At 30.5% G+C, this 22,662-nt stretch overlaps 1 protein-coding gene across 7 annotated transcripts in view; it reads left to right on the top strand.

The window, feature by feature from the left end:
• Positions 1 to 22,662, top strand: part of LOC143048125 (putative N-acetylated-alpha-linked acidic dipeptidase) — a 64,904-nt gene that overhangs the window by 40,284 nt on the left and 1,958 nt on the right. For 6 of the 7 annotated variants that reach the window (XM_076221607.1, XM_076221609.1, XM_076221612.1 and 3 more), the window contains 18 exons: positions 1,628 to 1,828; positions 2,768 to 2,833; positions 3,694 to 3,850; positions 4,663 to 4,791; positions 8,991 to 9,116; positions 9,768 to 9,945; positions 10,691 to 10,781; positions 11,895 to 11,984; positions 13,246 to 13,331; positions 13,611 to 13,730; positions 14,041 to 14,123; positions 17,683 to 17,814; positions 18,122 to 18,207; positions 18,592 to 18,685; positions 19,374 to 19,504; positions 20,583 to 20,707; positions 21,786 to 21,867; positions 22,259 to 22,351. In XM_076221607.1, the coding sequence (XP_076077722.1) occupies positions 1,628 to 1,828; positions 2,768 to 2,833; positions 3,694 to 3,850; positions 4,663 to 4,791; positions 8,991 to 9,116; positions 9,768 to 9,945; positions 10,691 to 10,781; positions 11,895 to 11,984; positions 13,246 to 13,331; positions 13,611 to 13,730; positions 14,041 to 14,123; positions 17,683 to 17,814; positions 18,122 to 18,207; positions 18,592 to 18,685; positions 19,374 to 19,504; positions 20,583 to 20,707; positions 21,786 to 21,867; positions 22,259 to 22,351 (2,070 nt within the window). Of the gene's footprint in view, positions 1 to 219; positions 395 to 1,627; positions 1,829 to 2,767; positions 2,834 to 3,693; positions 3,851 to 4,662; positions 4,792 to 8,990; positions 9,117 to 9,767; positions 9,946 to 10,690; positions 10,782 to 11,894; positions 11,985 to 13,245; positions 13,332 to 13,610; positions 13,731 to 14,040; positions 14,124 to 17,682; positions 17,815 to 18,121; positions 18,208 to 18,591; positions 18,686 to 19,373; positions 19,505 to 20,582; positions 20,708 to 21,785; positions 21,868 to 22,258; positions 22,352 to 22,662 lie in introns of those variants that run through there. The other variant, XM_076221610.1, reaches the window with a different exon arrangement.

Raw genomic sequence — 22,662 nt, 5'->3', positions numbered from 1 at the left:
ATATATATCGATCAGGTGATTTAACGTAATACAGGTTGATCTAATAACAAATAAGATATGCAATCTATTTTTGCACCTTATAATGTATTTAATAATAAATAAACATTGATTAGCATATGTAAATGATAGGCGGTTTTTTTTATATGTATTACGAATAGATTTTCACCCGCCCTTCTCAAACTTCTGAAATACTAGTTAATTCTAAAACATTCCAGTACTAAAGCGTCGGGGTTAATTGTAGTTATTGGTTCGCATTGATGCATTTCCAAGATCCAACCTTGTGTTATGATAGGTTGAATGAACACACACATGAGTCAATGTTGTGTTACAATTATATGTAGTGAATATATTTAGATACTTGTATTTCATATCTTGCCAACATGTCGCGTGGAAAGTAAGTCGTTTTACCTTAATTAATTATACTTTTTAATCCTTTCATGATTAGTACTGTTTGTTTAATTATTAGCGTTAATTTGTAATATAATATTTCTATTTTTTCTATTGAAAATTTAACTTAAAATTGTACGACGAAACTGCAGTAGTTAAAGAAATTTATAGACGCATATAAATGTAAGAAAAATGTTACTTATTTAGTATAGAAGTTAAGGAATTATTATACCAACTTGTCAAACAAACATTTTCAGAACTTTTTTTTTATTTGTTGAGAGTTCTTTATGGACTACCTTACATAACTACCCCCAAAAACAACAATGACAAAAACAATAACACATCAGTGTATATCGCAGTGTATATCGCGTGGGAGAGGTTTTGATTGATCATCAGAACGTTGACTTGCTGTCATTTTCAAAGAAACGTTTATTGGAATATCATAGTTAAAGTTAGACAGCATAAACGGTAAAATATCTTTTGATAAAAAAAAAAAAATAGAAATTATATATTAAGTTGGGTAAATTGGAAATAATGATTACATGAAATACCCAATAAATCATTTTTGAAATGAATAAAAATATGCCGCAATTGAAATCATGTATTGCAACTGTTTTATATAAATATTTGTCCGTGTTATCTCTTTGGTTCACTTCCTAGTAATTTAAATGTTACCCTCTAAATACATTTTCAATATAGATAAAAGATTAATTCTTATTTACGCACTTACAAGTTCGTAATTTTTAATTTATCTACATGTTGTTCATGATATGATTTTTGTAAGGTTTGTGGTTTGATCGATATTTAGAAGTGACAAAACAGGTCACTGATGATTTTATCTTTATCTTTAGTTAGTCTTCTAACTATAACATACCTATTAACCTTTATGTCTAATTAATATGGTTATTTAAATCTTGTAAATGACTTTATTATACATCACACTTATTTCCAAAAGAGTAATTACAAATGATAATGTTTGACCCAGCTATACGACAACACTTTATAATTTTATCTTCTCCCATAACACAAACGTAAGGGTTTAATTTGTGCGTTGTCATTCTTTTTTACGATGATTTCGCCATATAATTTCACCTTTTTCCTTGGTAGTTATTTCCAAATATATCGTGTTCTATGATTGTCTGCGGGGAGTCTTTGCTCCTCTAATTCAAACTGTTTTATTTTCTAGAAATTGGTTCTATACTTTTGAAGTTATCTGACATATAAGATTTTTTTTCTTCAGATTTTCTAACCTGTCTTTGGCAGATGATCCAAAGATGGTAATGAAGTCGAACCGCTGTAACCGATGTTACTTAGCAACGCTTCTTATATCATGTCTGGCGTTTTTGGCTGTTGGAATTCTTATTGGCTATTTTGTAAAGGATAATACCACACCGAATGATAACGAAACAAATCCAGCTTCAGGCCTTACGGGCCAGCCAAGGTGAGTTCAGTAACAGAAACGAAAGCAGCCTCAAAGACCCATCAACTTAACATGTTAATAACAACTTTTGCATTCGAGTATAACTTTCATGATATATACCAGAAACTAATATTGATGTCGGTCATTTATATAAGATTGACATCTAACAAATAATAGTTAGTGTCAAACATGCATTGATACAATCCTGGCCAAACTCGTAAAAAAAACAATATATATTATTTGAAACCGATTAAGTTCATCGTGATATGTAAAGACGAACAAGCTGCTATTTTTGTTGCCAAACATGGACAGCAAATATGAACACAAAAAAAAAAAAAAACATTTTGAAAGGGTGTTTTTCCTACGAATGTTACAAATCATATAAAATCAGTAAGAGAAAAACGAAAAAGAAAAAACCATTTGATGATGATGTAACAGAGACGAATAATTACACCAATAAGTAAAGGTTAGACAACTCACTGTCTGATATTTAGCAAACACAAGAAACAAAGTCCAATAAAAAATCGTTCAATAAACCGAATTATATAGCTATGTTTGATACCAAGCTAATTGTCATGTCTATTGATACAGTACTCGATCTCAGAAAGAGAGACGAAAATATACCATAGGGACATTCAAACGTATAAGTTAACAACGTCATAGCCAAAAATAAGAAAGAAAATAGAAAAAGACCATAAGACAAACAACATTATTCAAAGCACAACATATAATACTAAAGACAGTGAATCAAATACTTCACTAAAAACCGGGGTGACATCAACTGCTCTAGACAGATCATGTACCACATACGACACCTGATGTATCAATTGATTTCCAAAGTGTGAAGTGTTTTAATCACATATTTGTTTAAAATATTCATATGTGTGCTATAATGATTGAGATGAAAAAGAAAAAGTTCACCTTCAAATGTTTAAATTGCTCATCTTTTTCCTATTACAGTGTAGAAGAAGCCATAAGGAAAATTATAAACAGATTAGATAAATCAAAGATTAAAGAAAACCTCAGGTAATACGATGTTTAAAGGTTACATAGTCATTATATAAAAATAGAACAATCAAATTTATAATTCAAATATAACAAAACTTCGACGAAGGACATATACAATATTGATGTTCACTGTCGTTTAGCTGTCAAATTAACCTTGACAAGGGTAACATATGGTGTTGTTAAGTACGGTACACATACATATATATATATATATATTTGGTAACAGTACATGAGATGGGAATCACGAGAACTTTGTTTCACATAAATTTCTATTACAAAAAACTTTAATAGATAACATGGGCTTCTTTTAATACTGTTACATGTGTGTTATTATAAGGTTGTCATATCATGATTTATATCAAAATAAAATTTTAAGTAAAATTGTCTCTTCTATTTGGTGCGACGAAGCGATTTATGCATTTACCTGCACCACAACTATTTGAAAGTCAATGTAGTATAAAATCATGAATGCTTGAGTTATTACTATAGAGCCTTTAGTTTAAAAATTTACGCTATTGGCATCTGGAACAAAATTACATCATGTATTTAATTTTATGTAATATTTGACATTAAGAAATTGTTTTAGGGGAAACGTTTTGAATTTGTTATTTGATGATCAGGTTTTCTTCACAGTAGCCTTTTGTAGTTTATTTAAATCCATGATGATTCAATTTTAAAAACATATATCAATTTATTATTAATCATACCATGTTTCATTTCCTTATAATACTTTGGGATTCATAGTTTAGAATCATATGATAAACTTTATAACTTTATTTATTTTGTTGCTTCTTGTGCTTTGATAGAATAACATACCAATTACTTAAATGATCGATACGTCATCTAATGGAAAAATAATATTTCAAACTCAATTACAGACTGTACTCTAGTGATACACGTATGTCTGGTACCCCAGGAGGAAATGAATTGGTACACATACTGGAAAAAAGTTGGAAAGAAGCTGGGATTGACAGTGTCAAAACTACCCCTTACGATGTACTTATGTCTTACCCTAATGATACACATCCAAATAAGGTATGATAAAACAACAAATATCTTTAATCAGGCATTAGTGGCATTGTTATAAGTTAACAGTGAAATAACATTGATACGAAACTTCGAGGAAGTTTCAAAAGAGAAAGTCTTTAATAAAAATCCCTTATATTGACAAAAATGTGCGAACAAAACAAACAGACTGTCAAAAATAGGGGAACAGCTGTCAACATTGTGTTATAATCTTAATCATTATAAAAACACACAAATATGGCAATAAAGAAAAACAAAAAGTCATATAGACAAAGCACACAACAAAAAAAGACAAGAATGCAAAAATTCACCATAACTCAATTACACAATGGATATAACCAAAATAGACTAAACAGAATAAGTAATAATTTACACTAACAAATAAAGAATAAAGATGACAAACAACGTCAGTACATAAGATCTATACTGTAAGACCATCGTGTATTATATGTGTAGTTGATACAGAATATTTATCAACAAGGTCTTTGTATCTTCCAATGAACTTCTTTAGATAAAGAACGAGACGTTCTATGAAGTAACCCTTTCTGCTCAGACAGTGGTGACATTTACTCACCATAAGACTCTGTCAAAAACAGCTGATATCGTTTAAAATGCTTTTTCCATCAGTATTGTTACATTGGGTTTATTTAGCATATATGCAATAGTATTTCTTTTATTATATTTTATGATATACACATGTAATATAAAGACATATACCAAGGAGATTATGATACTGTTTTAGTATTAGATTTGACACTTTGTTATTGAAAATACAGAATTTTATAACGTTTAGATAAAACGTATTTGTTCTCTATTTCTAGATTCAGTTAATTTCTGGAAACACAGTTTTGTTTGAGTCTGCAACAGCAGAAAAGGCATTGGATGATGACAGTAACAAGAAAACAATTGTAGCGCCATTTAATGCATTTGCCTCCGCTGGAGTAGCAGAAGTAAGTTCTAAGTGTTTGAGTTTTTTTATATTAAAAACCCTAATATTGTGTTAAATACTAATATTTAATATTTATTGACGTATTGTGATAATGATACTTTTTTATCACACGGAAATATAGTCATTTATATGTTATCTCTTTTTATTTAAGAAAAGGATTTCAACTGTCCTTTTTAGGTGATTTTTGTCAGTTTTCCTGCTGACTTTTAAAGACATCTTTTGTGTGTTGATTTTGTTTTGTGGCTTTATAAAACAAATTTAACTTGAAAAGATGGAGGGGACAAAAAAAAAACGCACAGTGCGGTTGCCTTCTTCTCCTCAATCCTGTACAACCTGTGTTGTTTTACAACGGGTGAAAATACAATAATTTTGATATATTCATATCAAATAAAGATTACATAATCCCATCTCAATTTTGAAGCAAAGTGTGTACTTGAATGAGTAATTATAGGGCTCAAAGCTCATTTTTATATGTTACCAAGGTTTGGCATTTCTTGTGTTTGCTAAACTGAAAATGCATATATTCTCATCACGTAACAATTATAGAATGATGTTATGCTTAGTCTGATAATATTTCTGTATGAGTCAGTAGGTTTTTAATTCATTTGATATGGATTCAGGAATAAAATTGATGAGAATAGCTTACTGCTACACGTGCTGTTCATTCAAAATATATATTTTCTAACAATAGGCGTTTGCCTTGAAATGATTAGCATGTTCCTTTAAATGAAATTTCATGTCCCATGTATCTTGGATGATTCAACCAATATAATGTTTTCACGAAACGTAATAAATTTTGTTTTCTGCTGCACCAACAAAGTATTTATATACAATTTAGTTCGCCCTTTCCATTTACTTTCTTGTCATCTGTCAAGATGATTTGATCATATGAAACAGTGGCGTGAAGTTATTTAAAAAAAACCTTTTTATATGTAAATTTTCTGGATGCTTGTGACATTATGCAATAAATGCATATTACAGAAATGGAATGGATATCTCTCCCATTAATCGTAATCTTTGGAATACATTATTATTAAATTGGAGAATTTAGTATATCAGTTAAACTGCAAATGAATAGACGTTGTATGCATATGACATATGTTTTTTACAGTATCAAACACCTTTTTAATCATGTTGACATTTTATTTGCATTTAAATGATATTAAGACTGTACGCACATCAGAGTGTGAATCAAATTTACTTCTTAATCTTATTATTCTGCAGTTTAAAGATATATTCATTTTTTATTGAATTCAATATGGGTAGTTTAGAATGTCATTGTACTTTATGTTGTATCTTCCTATTATGATATATATCATTAACATATAGCTAATCACTATTTACACCCGGTCGAGTTCCTTATAATTTTGACTTGTATGTTTTATTTTTTTTCTCCGAACCACTGCTGGTTCATAATTTCAAATAAATAACTCAATTAAAGTAAAACTATACATAACAAAAAGAATCGTACCCTATTATAAATACTTTTTACATGGTTATGATTATGTAGGATTAAAACAACATTTTACCGCGATGAAGTGACACAACAAATCTGCGACTGTCTACGATTTATTTCCCAATCTCTTTTAGGTGGGGCATGTGAAAATAAATTTTCTTACGAAACCTATGGTTTACCGACCGAGGTATATAGTGCCTGAGCAAAATGTGGCAAAACTTTTTGGATTTCTATGCTTTTCAAATTCGTAATTGATTTGGCCTTCAAATTGTTTTATACAGTTCAACCGATGAGTCTTATATACGCGAATTGCAAGGCGTACGTATTAATACATATACACCTGGTATTGTTAACTGATTATACACGCACCATGTCGATACCGTTGCTGGTACCCAAGAATATCACCAGCCCAGTAGTGATGAAAATGCTGACACGAAGAATCACTTAAAAGATCATTTTCTGTGAATTTATTATTCATTTATTGTTTAAATCGTGCAGTATCGCTTTCGTGGTCTATTTGATCGTTCGAACAACTATTGAGCCTATCCAAATTATAGTTGGTCCACGTCAGATTTGACACAACTGTACATTTTTTGTATTAATGCTAGACTATTTCCGAACTGATTTGGCTCCAACTGCTAAGATTTAAGTTCCCCTTATTGGTCATATGAAGAAGAAGGCGAATAGAACGTTCTAAACACTAACTGTCAGATACGCCTGGCATCTTTAATGATGTTTGCCTCTGCTCCAATATATTTATACCAATTTTGGCATGTACATCTATACAAAAAAATATCTACAAACATTTAATGCCCTACTGATGAATCCCAAACAGCTCCTCCTTTTTAAGTAGAACATATTTTATTTGACCTTATATGTCAAAATTGATTGAACTTTCCTTATTTATTAATGTACATTTAAGGAACAACTCACATTAAGGAAAGCTTATTATTTCATCGCCATTTTATTGTGGAAAAGATTTATTAGATTTTTTGGTACATTATTTGTCTGTCTTTAATCTAACATTGCGACGTAAATGGTATAATCTGTCCGAGGATGATCAGCAATGTAAGTGTTAGTGAAACAGTATTCTCCGCTTTTGTAGTTTTGATTGACAAAACTTTCGATTGTCACTGCTTAGGGTGGGTAACCGACATATCTATTGTAACCGTAATCTATCAATAACATCATTAGCCAACCGCTGGGATATAATTTTATACCATTCTTTGTTACGATTTTAGACATCTTGGTTTACGTCAATAGCAGTATCTATTTTCTTCTCAAATTATCGTCATGTTAATTGTATGTATCCAAAGCCTACTGCAAACTTTTTACACTCGTACCAACCATTGAACTCTGTTCAAGTTATGACGTCTTTGATAATTTATAATCAGTCATTAACTAACAAATAAGCCCTAACCCTAAAGTTAATCATACCATATACCTAGAAATAAGAATGATGTCACTGACGAGTATCAACCTGTAGTCTTATGAAGACATAAGGCGCGTGTTGTATAAACGATTTTGAGGTATAGACTTAAAAAGGCGGAAGGTGTGTCTTGTATACCAAATTATAAGCCTGATATCTTTGATGATCAGTATCAATACTTGAGTAGATATCAGTGCTGAATGTTGGTTCGTCAATGAGGGTATCGCCAACCCAGTAGATCGCGCATAAGTGTTGACAAGAAATATCATTTATTTTTCTGTGAATTTACCGTTGATCAAATGTTGTTCAAAACACTAATGTTTTATTTCGGAGGAGTAGATTGCCTTAGCCGTATTGGCACACTTTTATTTTTTTTATTTACGTTTATAGATACTCTTAAACTTCATATCCTTAGTCAGACACCAAACCTTAAACAAACCCTTAACTAATCAATACCCTATTGTGAGCACAAACCTTAAAGCACATGGTCCACTTATGACAACGATGAGCGTTGCTTATCTGGACATTTTTATAATTTTTATAATAATAGTAAAATACAATGCGAAAAAAAGTAAAATATCAAAAATTACGAACTCCTAACGGAAAGTCCCTTACCAAACCGCAAAATCAGAAGCCTAATCGCATCAAACGAATTTCGGCATTGCACACACTTCTAAGGTTTAACATTGGAGCTGTGAGTAAAAGGATGAAAGACATTACAATCAAAACCAAGGAGTAAACAAAGACTCATCAAACCAAAAGACATTCACATCAACAGTTACAAATAATAAATAAGAAACAACACGAACGCCACAAAAAACTGGGAGTGAAATCAGATACTCCGGAAAGACAACCAACAAAGAATAGCTGAATATAGTTGAACAAAATTAAACACAAATGACGGAAGCAGTACTTGTTGTGTACTTTCCTAGTTGTTGTTATTTGGTGTTCATCAACCAACCATCTTGACTTGCATTTGAAAATTAATTATCATTGATACCTCTTAAAAATGAAGAAAAATCATAGATGTCATTAAGGTAAAACACTTGCTTATCAAATAAATAACTGGGTAATGTGTGTTGAATACTTTTTCGTCAATCAGTTTGTACCACTTGATACCACTTATATATTTATTTTGATAGAACCTATATACAAATTGGTTCATTTATAAGCCAAGGGATGTCATTGTCGTCTCTAGATTGCCGTTCAACTTCAAATTTGTGTTTGTGCTGATCATCAACATTCCTCACACATTGTAATAACAAAATTAAACTTTGAATACCAAAAATAATGATAACAAATTATTTCATTATAGGGCGACCTCGTTTATGTTAACTATGCGAGAATAGAAGACTTTATGTATTTAACAAAGAACCTAAGTATGGATTTAACTGGGAAAGTATTGATTGCTAGATATGGCAAAATATTTAGAGGATCTAAGGTAAATATACAAGCATTTTATCATGAAATATATACTGGCGTTATAATAAAAGCAAGTGTCATGAGTAGATTCAGAAATATGGTCATGTAGACGTTAGAGGTAAATTGGGATTAGTAAAGGAAATGTGATCAGGAGTAAAAATGTCTAGTTAGTTTGAAATCAGGCTTCAGCAGTTGGTATGTCAGACAGAAAGGAGAGTTACGAGTAGGAAAAATGAATTCTTCGTTTGGGTCATAGATCCCTGGTTTAGTCATCAATCTGTTTCAAATTCTGGAAGATTTAGATATGACGATAGCATTGCTGTGTCTCTCTGTAGTATAAGTTGTTCCTAAAGTATCCTCAGACATATTGAACAGTTACAAGAAAAACCTTGAAGTGATGATTCAAGTTTCAAACCGTTAGGTTTATATGATTCTTTTGAAAACAAATTTTGCAAATGAAACAAATTTTCCCCATCAACATACATTAGGTATCTTTGTTAAGATTATTTTGGACCGTATTTCTGCTATTTATATTCATTTGTATATGTTTGAGGAGAGAGGAAGATAAGTGTATGTTATGTTTTGGTTATAGTGGTCTTTTTATTGGACCTCGGAAACTAAATTTGATATTTTAAACACTGATACTTTAAATGCCATAAATAAATTTTAGGTAGAAAATGCACAAAACCACAATGCATCAGGAATTGTAATGTACACAGATCCGTCAGATTTTAATATGGCAGGAGAAGCTACATATCCTAAATCGTGGTGGATGCCAGATACTGGAGTCCAACGTGGAACTGTCGGTCCTGATGGAGATTTTCTCACCCCATTTTATCCCGCAAAAGGTACATTTATTAAAAGTTTTATAGAAGAAACAACTATACCAATTGCATTCACACAAATGCAAATAAGACTTTAGCTGGCTAAGTCATAAATAAATAAAAAATAAAACGAAATCATTTGGACCTTATTTTCATACGAACATTCTATAACAAGTTTGTAAAAAGAAGACGATGGTACAAAGGGACATCAAAAACCTATAAGAATATTGCAACACCGGATAAAAACAAAAGGACAAAAAATATAGCCAAAGCTGGTCAAGTAATCAGAGCTTTGCAGGAGGGAGATATTGTCTTTATTTTCAATTAATTGAACAACACTATATTCGTAATTTGATGTGTTAAATTTTACACAGTAAAAATATATATTCACACAGAAGTATTAAAATGAAATGTCAATTGTATACTTAAAAAGGAAATTGCACTCTTTATGTGGAAATGAAACTATTAAGAGGGAAATTGTAAATTTATTAAGATTGTCTACATATATCCTGTAATATAACTGTCTTATGTTACTTTTCTTAAATTTAGCACAGTTTTTTAACGTTGGCTAAGGTTTATTTCTTTTGTAGGATTAGTTAATAACCCAGATTGAAAATAATCAAGTGTTTCAACAAGTAATTTGAGTATTTTGTGATATACCATTAGATACCTATATTTTTTTAATACTTGTATAATAAATTTGAAAAAAATGAAACTGTTCCTTGGAAAATTGCATACATTTCAAATACATAAATTTTTTTTTATATAGATTATGCTTATCGTAAAACTGAAAAAGATATCGCAGAATTTCGCATACCTGCACAACCTATTAGTTATGGTGATGCTGAGAAATTTCTCAGGTAAATTATACTTTGCAACACAAATGCTTTATCTAGGTTAAATATGCTGACATTAGGACAAAATATATCAAACATTATTATTTGAGACACCCACCCTAAATTGATACAATTGTTATATGTACAAAATATTTAAGAACTAAACAATCTTGATAAATACTTAAAATTAGTTGAGATACTACGCTGCTAAATGTTTTATAAATTTCATACTCTGCTTTATACTCGAAATTGTAGTGTACAAGTATGATTTAATGTATTGTATTTAAAAGTAGTAAACATTTTATCTGTGTAGATGATATGGTGCATGTATAATTTATTTGTCAAACATTGTATTTATATCCTATAAACTGTACTTGTGTTTGGACTGAAGTATTATAAATGTTGTTTTAAAATAATGCTGCCTATTGAATTGTCTTTGTTATGAATTTAATGTTGTCTTATTATTGGTCATTTTGTTATAACTTAATTAATTTTGACATATAAATATCTTACAAATTGTATTTGTTGAATACATATTTCAGCTAGGTGGACATGTAACTTACTTGTTACATATTTTATTTATTAAGTAAAAACTCATTATTCATTAAGTTAGAATTGCCCCATTTATCAAATATTTTATGTAGTGTTCTTATATAGGAAGTTATTTTAATGAAGGTCAAAAACACATGCTTAGAGGATAAAACTTATGTTTTGAATTTGTATACCAAGTTCACTTTATACTTTCTTCACACAACGTGTTTTTCTTTTATCTAGATTAAGTGATTACATTTGTTTTACCTGATAAATGGAAGGTAATATGGGACATTGTCATTGAATAAAATTTTGTTCATTTTTATTTTTCTAAAATACAAAAGAAGGAAATAATCATGTACTTTTGTTCCTCTCAAATGTTGTACTGCTGCATAAAAATGCAACAACAAACACTACCGAATGGTTATAGCAATGGCATAAAACTTTCTCAGTTGAAATTCTAAAGTCAAATATATCAAGCTATATGTAACCTTCTAATTTGTATAAAAATACACACTTTATTCAATTTAAGTTTTAGTTAGGATGCAGTGTCTTTTAAATGTTTACTATTAACTAACATTCTTTAATTAACTGATAATTTCACAGGGAATTAAACGGAGTGGAGGCACCACCAGATTGGAGGGGAAAACTAAATATTACATACAGAATTGGAACTGGATTTTCAAATGCAAGCTTGTAAGTTATTAAAACTTTGTATCAATTATTAACATGTCTGCAAAGTTTGTCATTCATTTCTTTTCAACTTAAATAAGCTAAGAATAATATAGTATGTCATGTATAGTAGTAAGTATGAAGCTGAAGTGCAGTTGGAACCAATAGTTTGTGGCAATCAGTGTTATTGTTGAAGGAAGACAGTGCCCGAACAAATCCACCGACCATCGATATGAAAACTAACAATCAAAGTCAATTAAGATAAGATTTGGGAGCACCTGTCAACTACGTCATTCCGACTCATAACCTCGGTGTTGACAGGCTAGTGATCAAGAAGTTAGACTACTTTGACAATTTTACACCCATACCATTTAATTCAAGATAATTGCTTTTCAATGTGTATCCCCTTTTTATCATTCCTTAAATCAATTCGAACTTAATGATATGCCTACAGTTAAGTAACATTAAAATTTTACTTAAAATTGTACATATAGCATGTTAAAAAACGACCGAATCAGTCCCGGCAGCGTACCGATTCATGCGGAATGCAATCCACCATAGGTCAAACAGTAACCAGACAGTGAAATGACGTTGACGGAAGATCTGTTAGAAAACTGTCACCATATTCGGTATGATAAGATACTCTCGAAACGCAATCCTATCAGTCTGTTGTACCACATTGCAAATGAATCAGTCGTATCGTGTTCTGTAATTATGGGGACTCATACGTGGGTACTATTACCGAACCTCGTATTTATAACGGGGCTTTTCCAGAATGGTTTCAGCAAAGACTGTTTGCATTCGGCAAGCAGTGGCTGCTAACTGGACTCAATCGGCAAAATAACAGCATTGACAAATTTGTCTAGATCATGCCCGTTCCACAGGACACCGTCCAGGAAACACAGAACATTGTTACGATTTTGGTCCGATACAGCAAAATCTCTTACGACATAGTAACGATTGTATTCTGACTAAACAAAATAGAACCTTACTTCTTACTTTTCAAAGGTGATTTTCGAAAAAAAAATCGCAATTTCTAGGGAGATAACTGAAACTTACTACAACTGTAAGACCCAACTTGATTCTTATGTAGGTAGATATCGTTTTTCATATGCAATACCTTTATATTTTTATTCGACGCTCGTATGATTATGTAAAATTTTGACTTGAAATAAATGTTAACGGCAATCAAAAGATATTTTAGTAATAACATTATATCTTCATTTTTATATGAGTTATACATTAACTGTTTTAATTGATCCTGTATGGAAAAATTGTATTTTAGGAGAGCCAAATTAATTGTGAACAACTTTGAAGAAATAAGGACTATTTATAATGTCATTGGATATATAAAGGGATCTGTTGAACCAGGTAAAATATAAAATTTTATCATCAACAAATACACTTTTTCATAATCTTTTTATTGTTCATCACTGTTTTCACGTTAATTGAACAAGTAACACTCTGTTGTTCGTCTGCACTTAATATGCATAGTTTTTATTGGAAGAAGAATATAGCAGATTTAATTCAACATTTGATTTACAATCTTAAAAAAAAGAGAATATACAAATAATCTACAGATAGTCAGCATATAGACAACCTTGAAATGTTGGGATTGTACAGTATGTTTAACACCTCTTTCCATTTCAGATCGGTATATATTACTGGGGAATCACTACGACGCCTGGGTATTTGGCTCTATTGATCCTTTATCTGGTACAGCAGCATTGACAGAAATTATCCACAGTCTTGGTGATATGCTAAAACAAGGTATTTATAGTTTAAATATATTTCTATAATTTTTTTACTTATATAAATTGTTACTTGGACGGAGATTTGTCTCATTGGCACTCATACCACATCTTCCTATATCTTATTATTTATAATTGATTGGGAAACAAGTTATTGCAACTTATATCAAATCCTTTCCACTTTGCGGGTGCAAGTGCTGCCTTGTAGCGTCATTACCTCTCAAAATAAATGTTTCAATCAATACTACCTGAAATAACTGTACACCTCTCGTTAATGTAAATGTCTCAATTATATTAAATATATATTGAAATTGCATTTATTATTTTAGGTATAAGACCAAAGCGAACCATTGTGTTCTGTTCATGGGGAGCTGAAGAACATGGTTTATTTGGTTCAACAGAATGGGTTGAGGTAATTATTTTATATGCTATTACATTCTGTACGACATGTTTTCAATTATAATAGTGTTTATGTTCAGTCGAATGATGCTAATACAAGTATTTTGTACTTTATTTGTCCTTTTTCTTTTACATTTTTTTTAATTGAGCGTCACTGATGAGTCTTTTGTAGACTGACACGCGTCTTGCGCAAACATAAAATTTCTATCCTGGTACCTATGATGAGTTTATTTCATTGAATACCCGGAACATGTTTTCGTTTTCTTATATTACATATTCATTAAGTATTGTCCTACTTCCTACATCGTCTATCAATATATACAGTTACATAACACGTGTATTGTCTATTATGCATAGTAAAAAATTATTGTTATAAATTACTAGAGTGTAAAATATGATATAGAAGAGGGACGAAAGATACAAAAGGGACAGTCAAACTCATAAATCTAAAACAAACTGACAACGCCATGGCTAAAAATGAAAAAGACAAACAAACAACAGCACACATGACACAACATAGAAAACTAAAAAATAAACAACACGAACCCCACCAAAAAACTAGGGGTGATCTCAGGTGCTCCGGAAGGGTAAGCAAATCCTGCTCCACATGCGGCACCCGTCGTGTTGCTTCTGTGATAACAAATCCGGTAAATAGTCTAATTCGGTAGGTCATATTCATGAAAGGGAAAGGGATTGTAGTTACGACGTAAGGAACATATCCGATATCATTTGTGAAACGGTCAACCAACTCGTGATGGCGTCCGTAAAATTTACGATTTCAACTTCACCATTTGGTTTAATATAGCTTCCTTTTGAGCAGCAACCCTCTATCAAGAAAATCATGATAGGAAATGCAAGCACGGGAATATCGTATCAATTGGGAGATATATATACCCCGTATGCAGGTGCTGCTGGAATGTTGCTACTTAGAAATGGAAAGTTTACAATTGGAAAGCTGAAATCATCTCTTTTGTCGTAAAATTTTGTTTTCAATCGACCCTCATTGTCAATTTCTAGATGTAGGTCAAGATATGAGGCCGACTTAACTGTATATGTTGTATCCTTTATCTCTAGCTCGATTGGATAGATGCGTTCCACATAGTCACCAAATTTTGAATTATAGCACTATATAGAGTTGAAAGATTTTACTACAACTTATTTTTCAATTTATTCAGACTTTCAATGTTGCGTTTTTTAAATTGATATTACGGGAAATGTTTAGTTCCTTCAATAGTAGACAAACTCGAAATAGTTGAAAACAATTAATTTAAGGTTTGTTCATGTGAACATGAATGAATATTTCAGTCATAACTTCTTTTTTATGGTCAACTTATTTTCAGTAATGTGTTAATTACGATTAATAATCAATTTATTTTTGGTGGGGTTCGTGTTGCTTAGTTTTTGGTTTTCTATGTTGTGTCTTCTGAGCTATTGTTTGTCGTCCTTTTAGACATGGCGTTGTCAGTTTATTTTCAATATGTGAGTTTGATTGTACCTCAGGTATCTTTCGTCCCTCTTTTATTTGAATACATGGAATTGTTAAAATGGAAAATCACAATAATACTGACCTCCGAGGAAAATTCAAAACGGAAAGTCCCTTATCAAATAAAATGGCAAAATCAAAAGCTAAGACACATCAAACGAATGGATAACAACTGTTATATGTAATTGTTAGGGAACTGTAGCTGGTCATAATTAGAAATAAATTGTATAGGTTGAAGATGATCATCAACGTTCTTTACGTTTGCTGATCTGTATTTTTATGTCCTCTTAATTATTGTAAGTACCAAGTTAAACCACTGGAACTTTAGAGGTTGTATGTGTATTAACTTTTGTCAAGAGTAGTTTTTAATGGAAGGAGACAAAATATGATACTTTTTTTGAAGACCCTTGAATTTGAAAACCAAAGAGTATAATCTATATATCTAATAATATTCGTTAGATGCTATTAGAAAATATACTAAATAGGGTGATGATACCACTATTTACAATGAGAGAACTAGCTAACAGAGTCCAAATTTAGCGGACTAAACCAATTATAGTTCCGATATTAGTTCTTATTAATCAATTTATTAAGGCGACAATGGTTTACCGAAGTTATAACCTCGTAAAACGATCACGAAGAAACAAATAAAGGTAATAAGAAAAACTGAATTCACACGCAGTCAAAATGTCGTAAACGAAATGTTTACCACTGGTAGAGGTACAGATCAGACATCAATAAATCATTCGAATAGAAGTAGTTTAAAATTATTTTCTTTCATATATGGTTTTGAATATCAAACTTTTTGCTGTAAATGCAAAACGACAAAAATAATAAAAGAAAATCATTTTGATACCTTGTCATATAAAAATGAGACAAGTACATACCATATTTTGCTACTTGATGTCTAATGCAAAAATTTTAATGTGGTACAATATCTTTCAGTCTGTTAGTCTTTTACTTATATTTAACTTTGCCAAGGACTAAGTATAAATTAAGGGAACACTAGTTAACTAATATTCTTATCTTATGAGTCGGTTTAGATGGCAAATCAAGATATCAAACAAAAACTGATGGAATCCTGTCCATTTTAAAAGAAGTGAAACGGAGTGAACAATGTTCATTTTAGGTTTGATATGTGAATTTTACCATGTTGATAACTTCACAATGGAATCATTACTTACATTTCTGTACTATTTGTGTACCAATAAATCATGTATATTTTTTGAAAAGGTTAAAAGGATTTTACTCTTTCTTCAATTAATTTTAGAAGACGGATAATACAAGTATCTCTTTGCACACCTCCTATCTATTTACATTCAGTATATTATTACTTTAAACGAAATATTGTAATTCACAAAGTCATAAAAGTAGTAAATTCAAACGCTCTTCCTTGATATTGATTTTATTTATATGCTTATGTTTCATAAATTTAATAGATTTAAAATGTTATATGATATAAAAACGCATCATCTTTAAAGGGATTTGACCTTTTAGGACTTAACTTTCCTTTTAACAATATTCTGTGATAGTCGTTAAATGAACTTTCTATCAGATGAACAGTGAACAGTTGGATACCAGATTATATAGAATAAGCTACATTATATGATCAATGTTAATAGGATTATGTGACCTTCATTTACTTACCGTAGCTGAGGTTAAATATATAAAACTTCTACTAGTACTATGAAATTATTTTTATACCCCGCAGGTCTAGTTAACGTTTTACTCAGTCCGTCCGTTAATCTATTGGTCCGTCCGTCCTTCAATCCGAAACAGCTTGGATAAGAAAAGTTTTTGTCAAAGTGTTCTTGGTTTTTATACGACCGCAAAAATGTTTATATTTGGTCTACAATTGATAATGTTCATCCACCGTTTTGTCACTTCATGTGTGCTGATTTTTCAAAATTTTACAATACACATAGTACAAGGAAAGTTTTTATCAAATTTCTTGGCTGAATGAATCCTAAGGGGCAAATTATGCTCCAGAATACATGTTACCCCAATCAATTGCACATAACCACAATCAAGACTCAGAATTGGTTTTGTTTTGAAAGAAATTAAAGTTGTCTACATTTTCTAATTCTAGGAGTACATGAAAGTATTATATGAGAGATCAATTGCTTACTTAAATGTAGACTATGCTGCTGACTATAACTACGTCCTAACGGCAGGCACCAGTCCTTTGCTGCAAGATACGTTATACGAAACCACGAAATTGGTATGTTAGTTGTTTTTTATATTGCATTGAAAGATGCAACATAAAACTGTCACATATACTTTTTATAATGTTGCTACAACTTTTAAAAAAACAAAATTAAAAAAAAAAAAAAAACAATACGAGAAGAAAAACAACTGTAAATAAAAGTAAGGAGGATATGAACAGCGATTCTTATGAGAGAATTAGATTTTCTGACATTCCTTTTTAAAATCTTTTGAAATAATTTGATAATGAGTTTAATTAAAATTGACTGAAGTTTCTATAAGATATTTACTATGGTTATCAAAATGTTGACTTCTTTTTAAAGATTGCTAATCCAGACAAAACAAGTTCATATAAGACTTTATATGATATATGGAATAAGAGAGCACCAGGAGAAAATGGTGAACCCAGGTTTGTATATTGTTTATGATATGTTGGAACTTCCCATTCAATATAAGTATATGTAATTTATATGTCTTAATCTGTGTGTAATTATAGATGGAACGTATTCTTGACGGATATTAACTAAGAAATGTACAGTTTCCTCTATTGCTTATCTGACCTTGACTGACGAAAATTAAAAAGTCAATTATTTGCATAAAATTATTTAGTTATTAAATCAACGATTTATTTTAATGAAGTATTTTTTCATATGCAGATGCCTGAAATAGCTTATTGACAATCACAATACCACAGCTCCTTTTTATTTTTATATTTAAGGGGGTTTTTTTTGTCCTCCATACATGATTTACACCTACCTTTTATACATCATATAACATATAACTGTTTTTGCAGCGTCTACTACTCACTTGGTTCTGGCAGTGATATGGCCACATTTTACCAGAGAGCAGGAGTTCCTAGTGTTGATATGTGGTTTACTTACAACTCTGTAATTACAATTTATTTATATAATTATATTCAACATGTTACAAGTTTGTAAATTGTAAAGAGAAAGTTTTTAGAACTTGTTGATGTATTCTTATTATTGTGTTTCTGTACCTCCCTTATACTCTGGTGTCTGTAAACCTTAATTTCAAGCATACCTACCTTATATTATTCCAGAAAAATGTATGGTGTTTACCGAAATCGTTATATAAAAAAGTTATCGAACACTAATGCCAATTTAAATGGAGGAAGTCGATAAAACCTGACAGAACGAAACGCTCTACTATATCAACTAACAGTGCGAATGTAATACAACTGTTAAAACAGCTCCATAAAACAATATCCTCACTTCAAACGGGTCTTTGCCGCGTTTCTGATAAACAAGCATACTGAGGTGTACTATCCACCCAGTAGCCGATTTAGTATTGATATGATAAGAATAATACATTTTCATTTTAATAAGAATTTATGCGGATTGCTTTCACATGAAGCATATTTGAAATTTGACGATTTTAGTTGGCTTTAGCGTCCAACATGAAGTTAATTAAACGAAGATTTGTCACTTTTTAATGTACGTATGTAATATTTAATATTATGGTACACAGATATGTCTTCTAGAATTTTTTATATTGGAGCTGGTGTTTTTCAAAATGACTATTACAACACAAAACATTTCATTTTTATTTTTTAAGGACAAATGGCCAATTCTGTCATATCCCGTATATCACTCAGCATACGAAACAATTTACCTTTACGAAAACTATATTGATCCAGATTATTCATACAACTTAGCAATGGCTCAACTTTGGTCTGGAATGGCATGGTAAGTAAAGAAACACTGCAGAAATAAATGTATCATCTGTTACGTTTGTTGGCCAACAATGATTAATCAAATAGCTCTACTAAAAGTTATTCTCTAAATTGGTAAAATGTCTTTAGCTTCCCATAAATAGGTGTTAATTTTTTAATCCTTTGATATAAAAATACTGGTAAAAATATAACATTCATTGCAGTTTTCAGTTATTAATCAGTAACCAAAATGTAGAAATCATGTTAATATTTTTTATACATGCATATGAACATGTTATTTTTAACTCGTGACTTAATGAAGTCACTGTCGCTTAATCTTCTTTGATTTGTGTACATTTGATGATAATTTTTATTAGAATTTCCTTACTTATCATATCACTAGCAACTAGAATAATTTTGTGTTTTGATGCTGCTTATCTTGTTAATGTATACAAGAAATATTTCTTTTTGTGTACATTCTATAATTGTATATACAATGTTTATCAATATTGTATATACAATTTTTTTATACATGCATATGAACATGTTATTTTTAACTCGTGACAATAATATGATTTAATGCAGAAAGAACATTGAATACATGAATTAATGAAGTCACTGTCGCTGAATTTTCATTGACATGTGTTTTATTTGATGATCATTTTTGTTAGAATTTCCTTACTTATCATATCACTAGCAACTAGAATAATTTTGATGTTGCTCATATCTTGTTAATGTATAAAGGAATTTATTTTTTTATATACATTTTATATATATACATTGTTTTTGGAAATCAAACCAATGTTATAGATGCATATTGAAAGCGTCTATGTCCTTATTTGACTTTTGGTTTATGAATTCTTTTAACAATAAGTATACTGTGGATTAATTATTTTTCGTGTGATACAAATTTTCATGATTTCCTGTGTACAGGTTAACCACAAGTTTAAATGTTCAAAGATTTTCAAATTATCTATTGACATGTTTGCAGACTTTGGCAAAAAAAAAACGAATTCATAGTTACAATTGATTCTTGAAATTAGAACTAACCAAACATACATTTGAAAAAAAAACAGATTTTCCCTCTACTTTATCAATTTCTATTCTTACAGGAAATTAGCAAACGATGATCTTTTAAAGTTTGATGTGAGGAGGTATTCCACTGCTATAACTCATTTTGTATCGAACTTAGAAAATAAATTTTCTAAAAGTTGGCACGCACAGAATGTGAACATAGGTTAGTATATACTTCTCTTACATTGCCTCTAATCACAAAACATAAAAACCATCATAATAATTTTATTCAACTTTTGAAAAATTACGTTTTACACTATAAATATTTCAAGAAGGAAGACAAGTAATCTAAGGAATCTTAGATGTTTATTAAAATAAGCGCACAAAGCAGTCATCAATAAAATCGTTGTAGTAATAAACACTAAAAAGATGAATCGAGTCAAACATATTTTAGTACTTCATGCCTAATACTTCTGCCGAAAAAAATAAATCGTTGCTGTTGCAATTTTGAAATTGAAATCGTGTAGGAAATCAGAACATCATAAGGTTTCCACTATGTGATAATCAATCTTAAGTCCCGGTTTTTCCTCGATCTTCGGTTTTTATGTGTAGTGTTTTCAGGACTGTTGTATGTGTTTTTATTTTTCTTATTTTGACCATGATTTTATTATGATTTTATCCTGTACTAAGTAAGGTAATGGCCATTGTTATATTACAGTTCGTTTCTGTGTGTGTTAAACTTTAAGGTTGTGTTTCTGTTGTGTCGTTGTTCTCCTCTTATATTTGATGCGTATCCCTCAGATTTAGTTTGTAACCCGGATTTGTTTTTTTCTCAATCGATATATGAGTTTTGAACCGCGGTATACTACTGTTGCCTTTATTTATTACTTTTGATTGTTGACCTATTTACCAAATGACTTTATGTGCTGTATGTCAGCTGTCTGGGTGATGCCTATCTTAAATATTTTTATTCATATAGTTGGTCCCTAGAAACTTGTTAACCCCTCAAAGTCGTCTGTGTCAACCAAAAGACCTTACCATGATTATTTGCCTTTTTCTTGAATCATGTCTCTGATGATACTGCAGCTAGAACTGTTTATAAAACACTTCACAGATAACTAGACAATGAACAATACGAGACCCTACAAAAGCTTGAAGTGAAAGTATTATCACTTCAATTTGGAAACCTGTAGAAATCCTTCTTACAGGTTTATACTTGCTTAATTGATTCTTGACTCATAACAATATTTTTAAGTAAAGATAGCTCACTAGATATTGTTAACATTTTCTTTATATTTCAGATGCTTTAAAATCAGCTGCACAGAATTTAACTGATAGTGCGAATAAATTCCAAACTTACGTTAAATCTGCAAGTATTAAAAGGTATGGAAAAAAGGAATCCTCTAATTAGACAATTTAATTTGACAAGTGTTTTTTTTTACCGATGTTCAAATCTAATAAACCTATTAGGAAGATACAGATCAAGATAAAAACACAAAAAAAAAAAACGTGAATAGTATAAACTTCAAAGGGGTAAAATTGTAAACGTCACAAGAAATGAATGAATCGTCCGCAATACGAATGTATAGCGTGGATTTAAAACTCTCTCCAAATGTCAAAATCGGAAACAGGAATCAATCAGTAAATTTAAAAACACACAACTGTTCTTTTACCTTAAGTTATCAAACCACAAAAACATGTCGGTAGTGAGTTGAGACACAGACATATTAAATAAGTAAACAATTTGATTGAGAATCTTTTTTTTTTATTTCAGTGCTATTGACTACAGAATTATAAACGACAAAATGATTCAATTTGAAAGAGCTTTTATAGATCCTGAAGGACTTCCTGAAAGACGTATCTATAAGTAAGTTTTTTGTTTGTTTCTGTATTTGTATTGCTTTTACTATAAAAAAAAATACATTTTTAAAATGGCAAGAACATGTTACTTCTAAAACAATTCCAGAAAAGACAACCAGAATTTTAATCAAATGTGACAACACAACTTTGTTAAACTTCAAAGTTCATTGGTTATCTCTCTTGACGATAGAAAAAGCAGTGAACATGAACTTGGTAATCTGTGCAATCATTGTTTTAAAGTTAAATTCTTGTCCTGCACTGATTCAATTGTATATCATTAGTGTACCTTGTTTGGTCTGAACTAGACGAGGGTAGAGC

Source organism: Mytilus galloprovincialis, chromosome 10 (genome assembly GCF_965363235.1).
Source record: "Mytilus galloprovincialis chromosome 10, xbMytGall1.hap1.1, whole genome shotgun sequence".
Classification (NCBI taxonomy): domain Eukaryota; kingdom Metazoa; phylum Mollusca; class Bivalvia; order Mytilida; family Mytilidae; genus Mytilus; species Mytilus galloprovincialis.
This window is presented reverse-complemented; position numbering and strand designations above follow the sequence as displayed.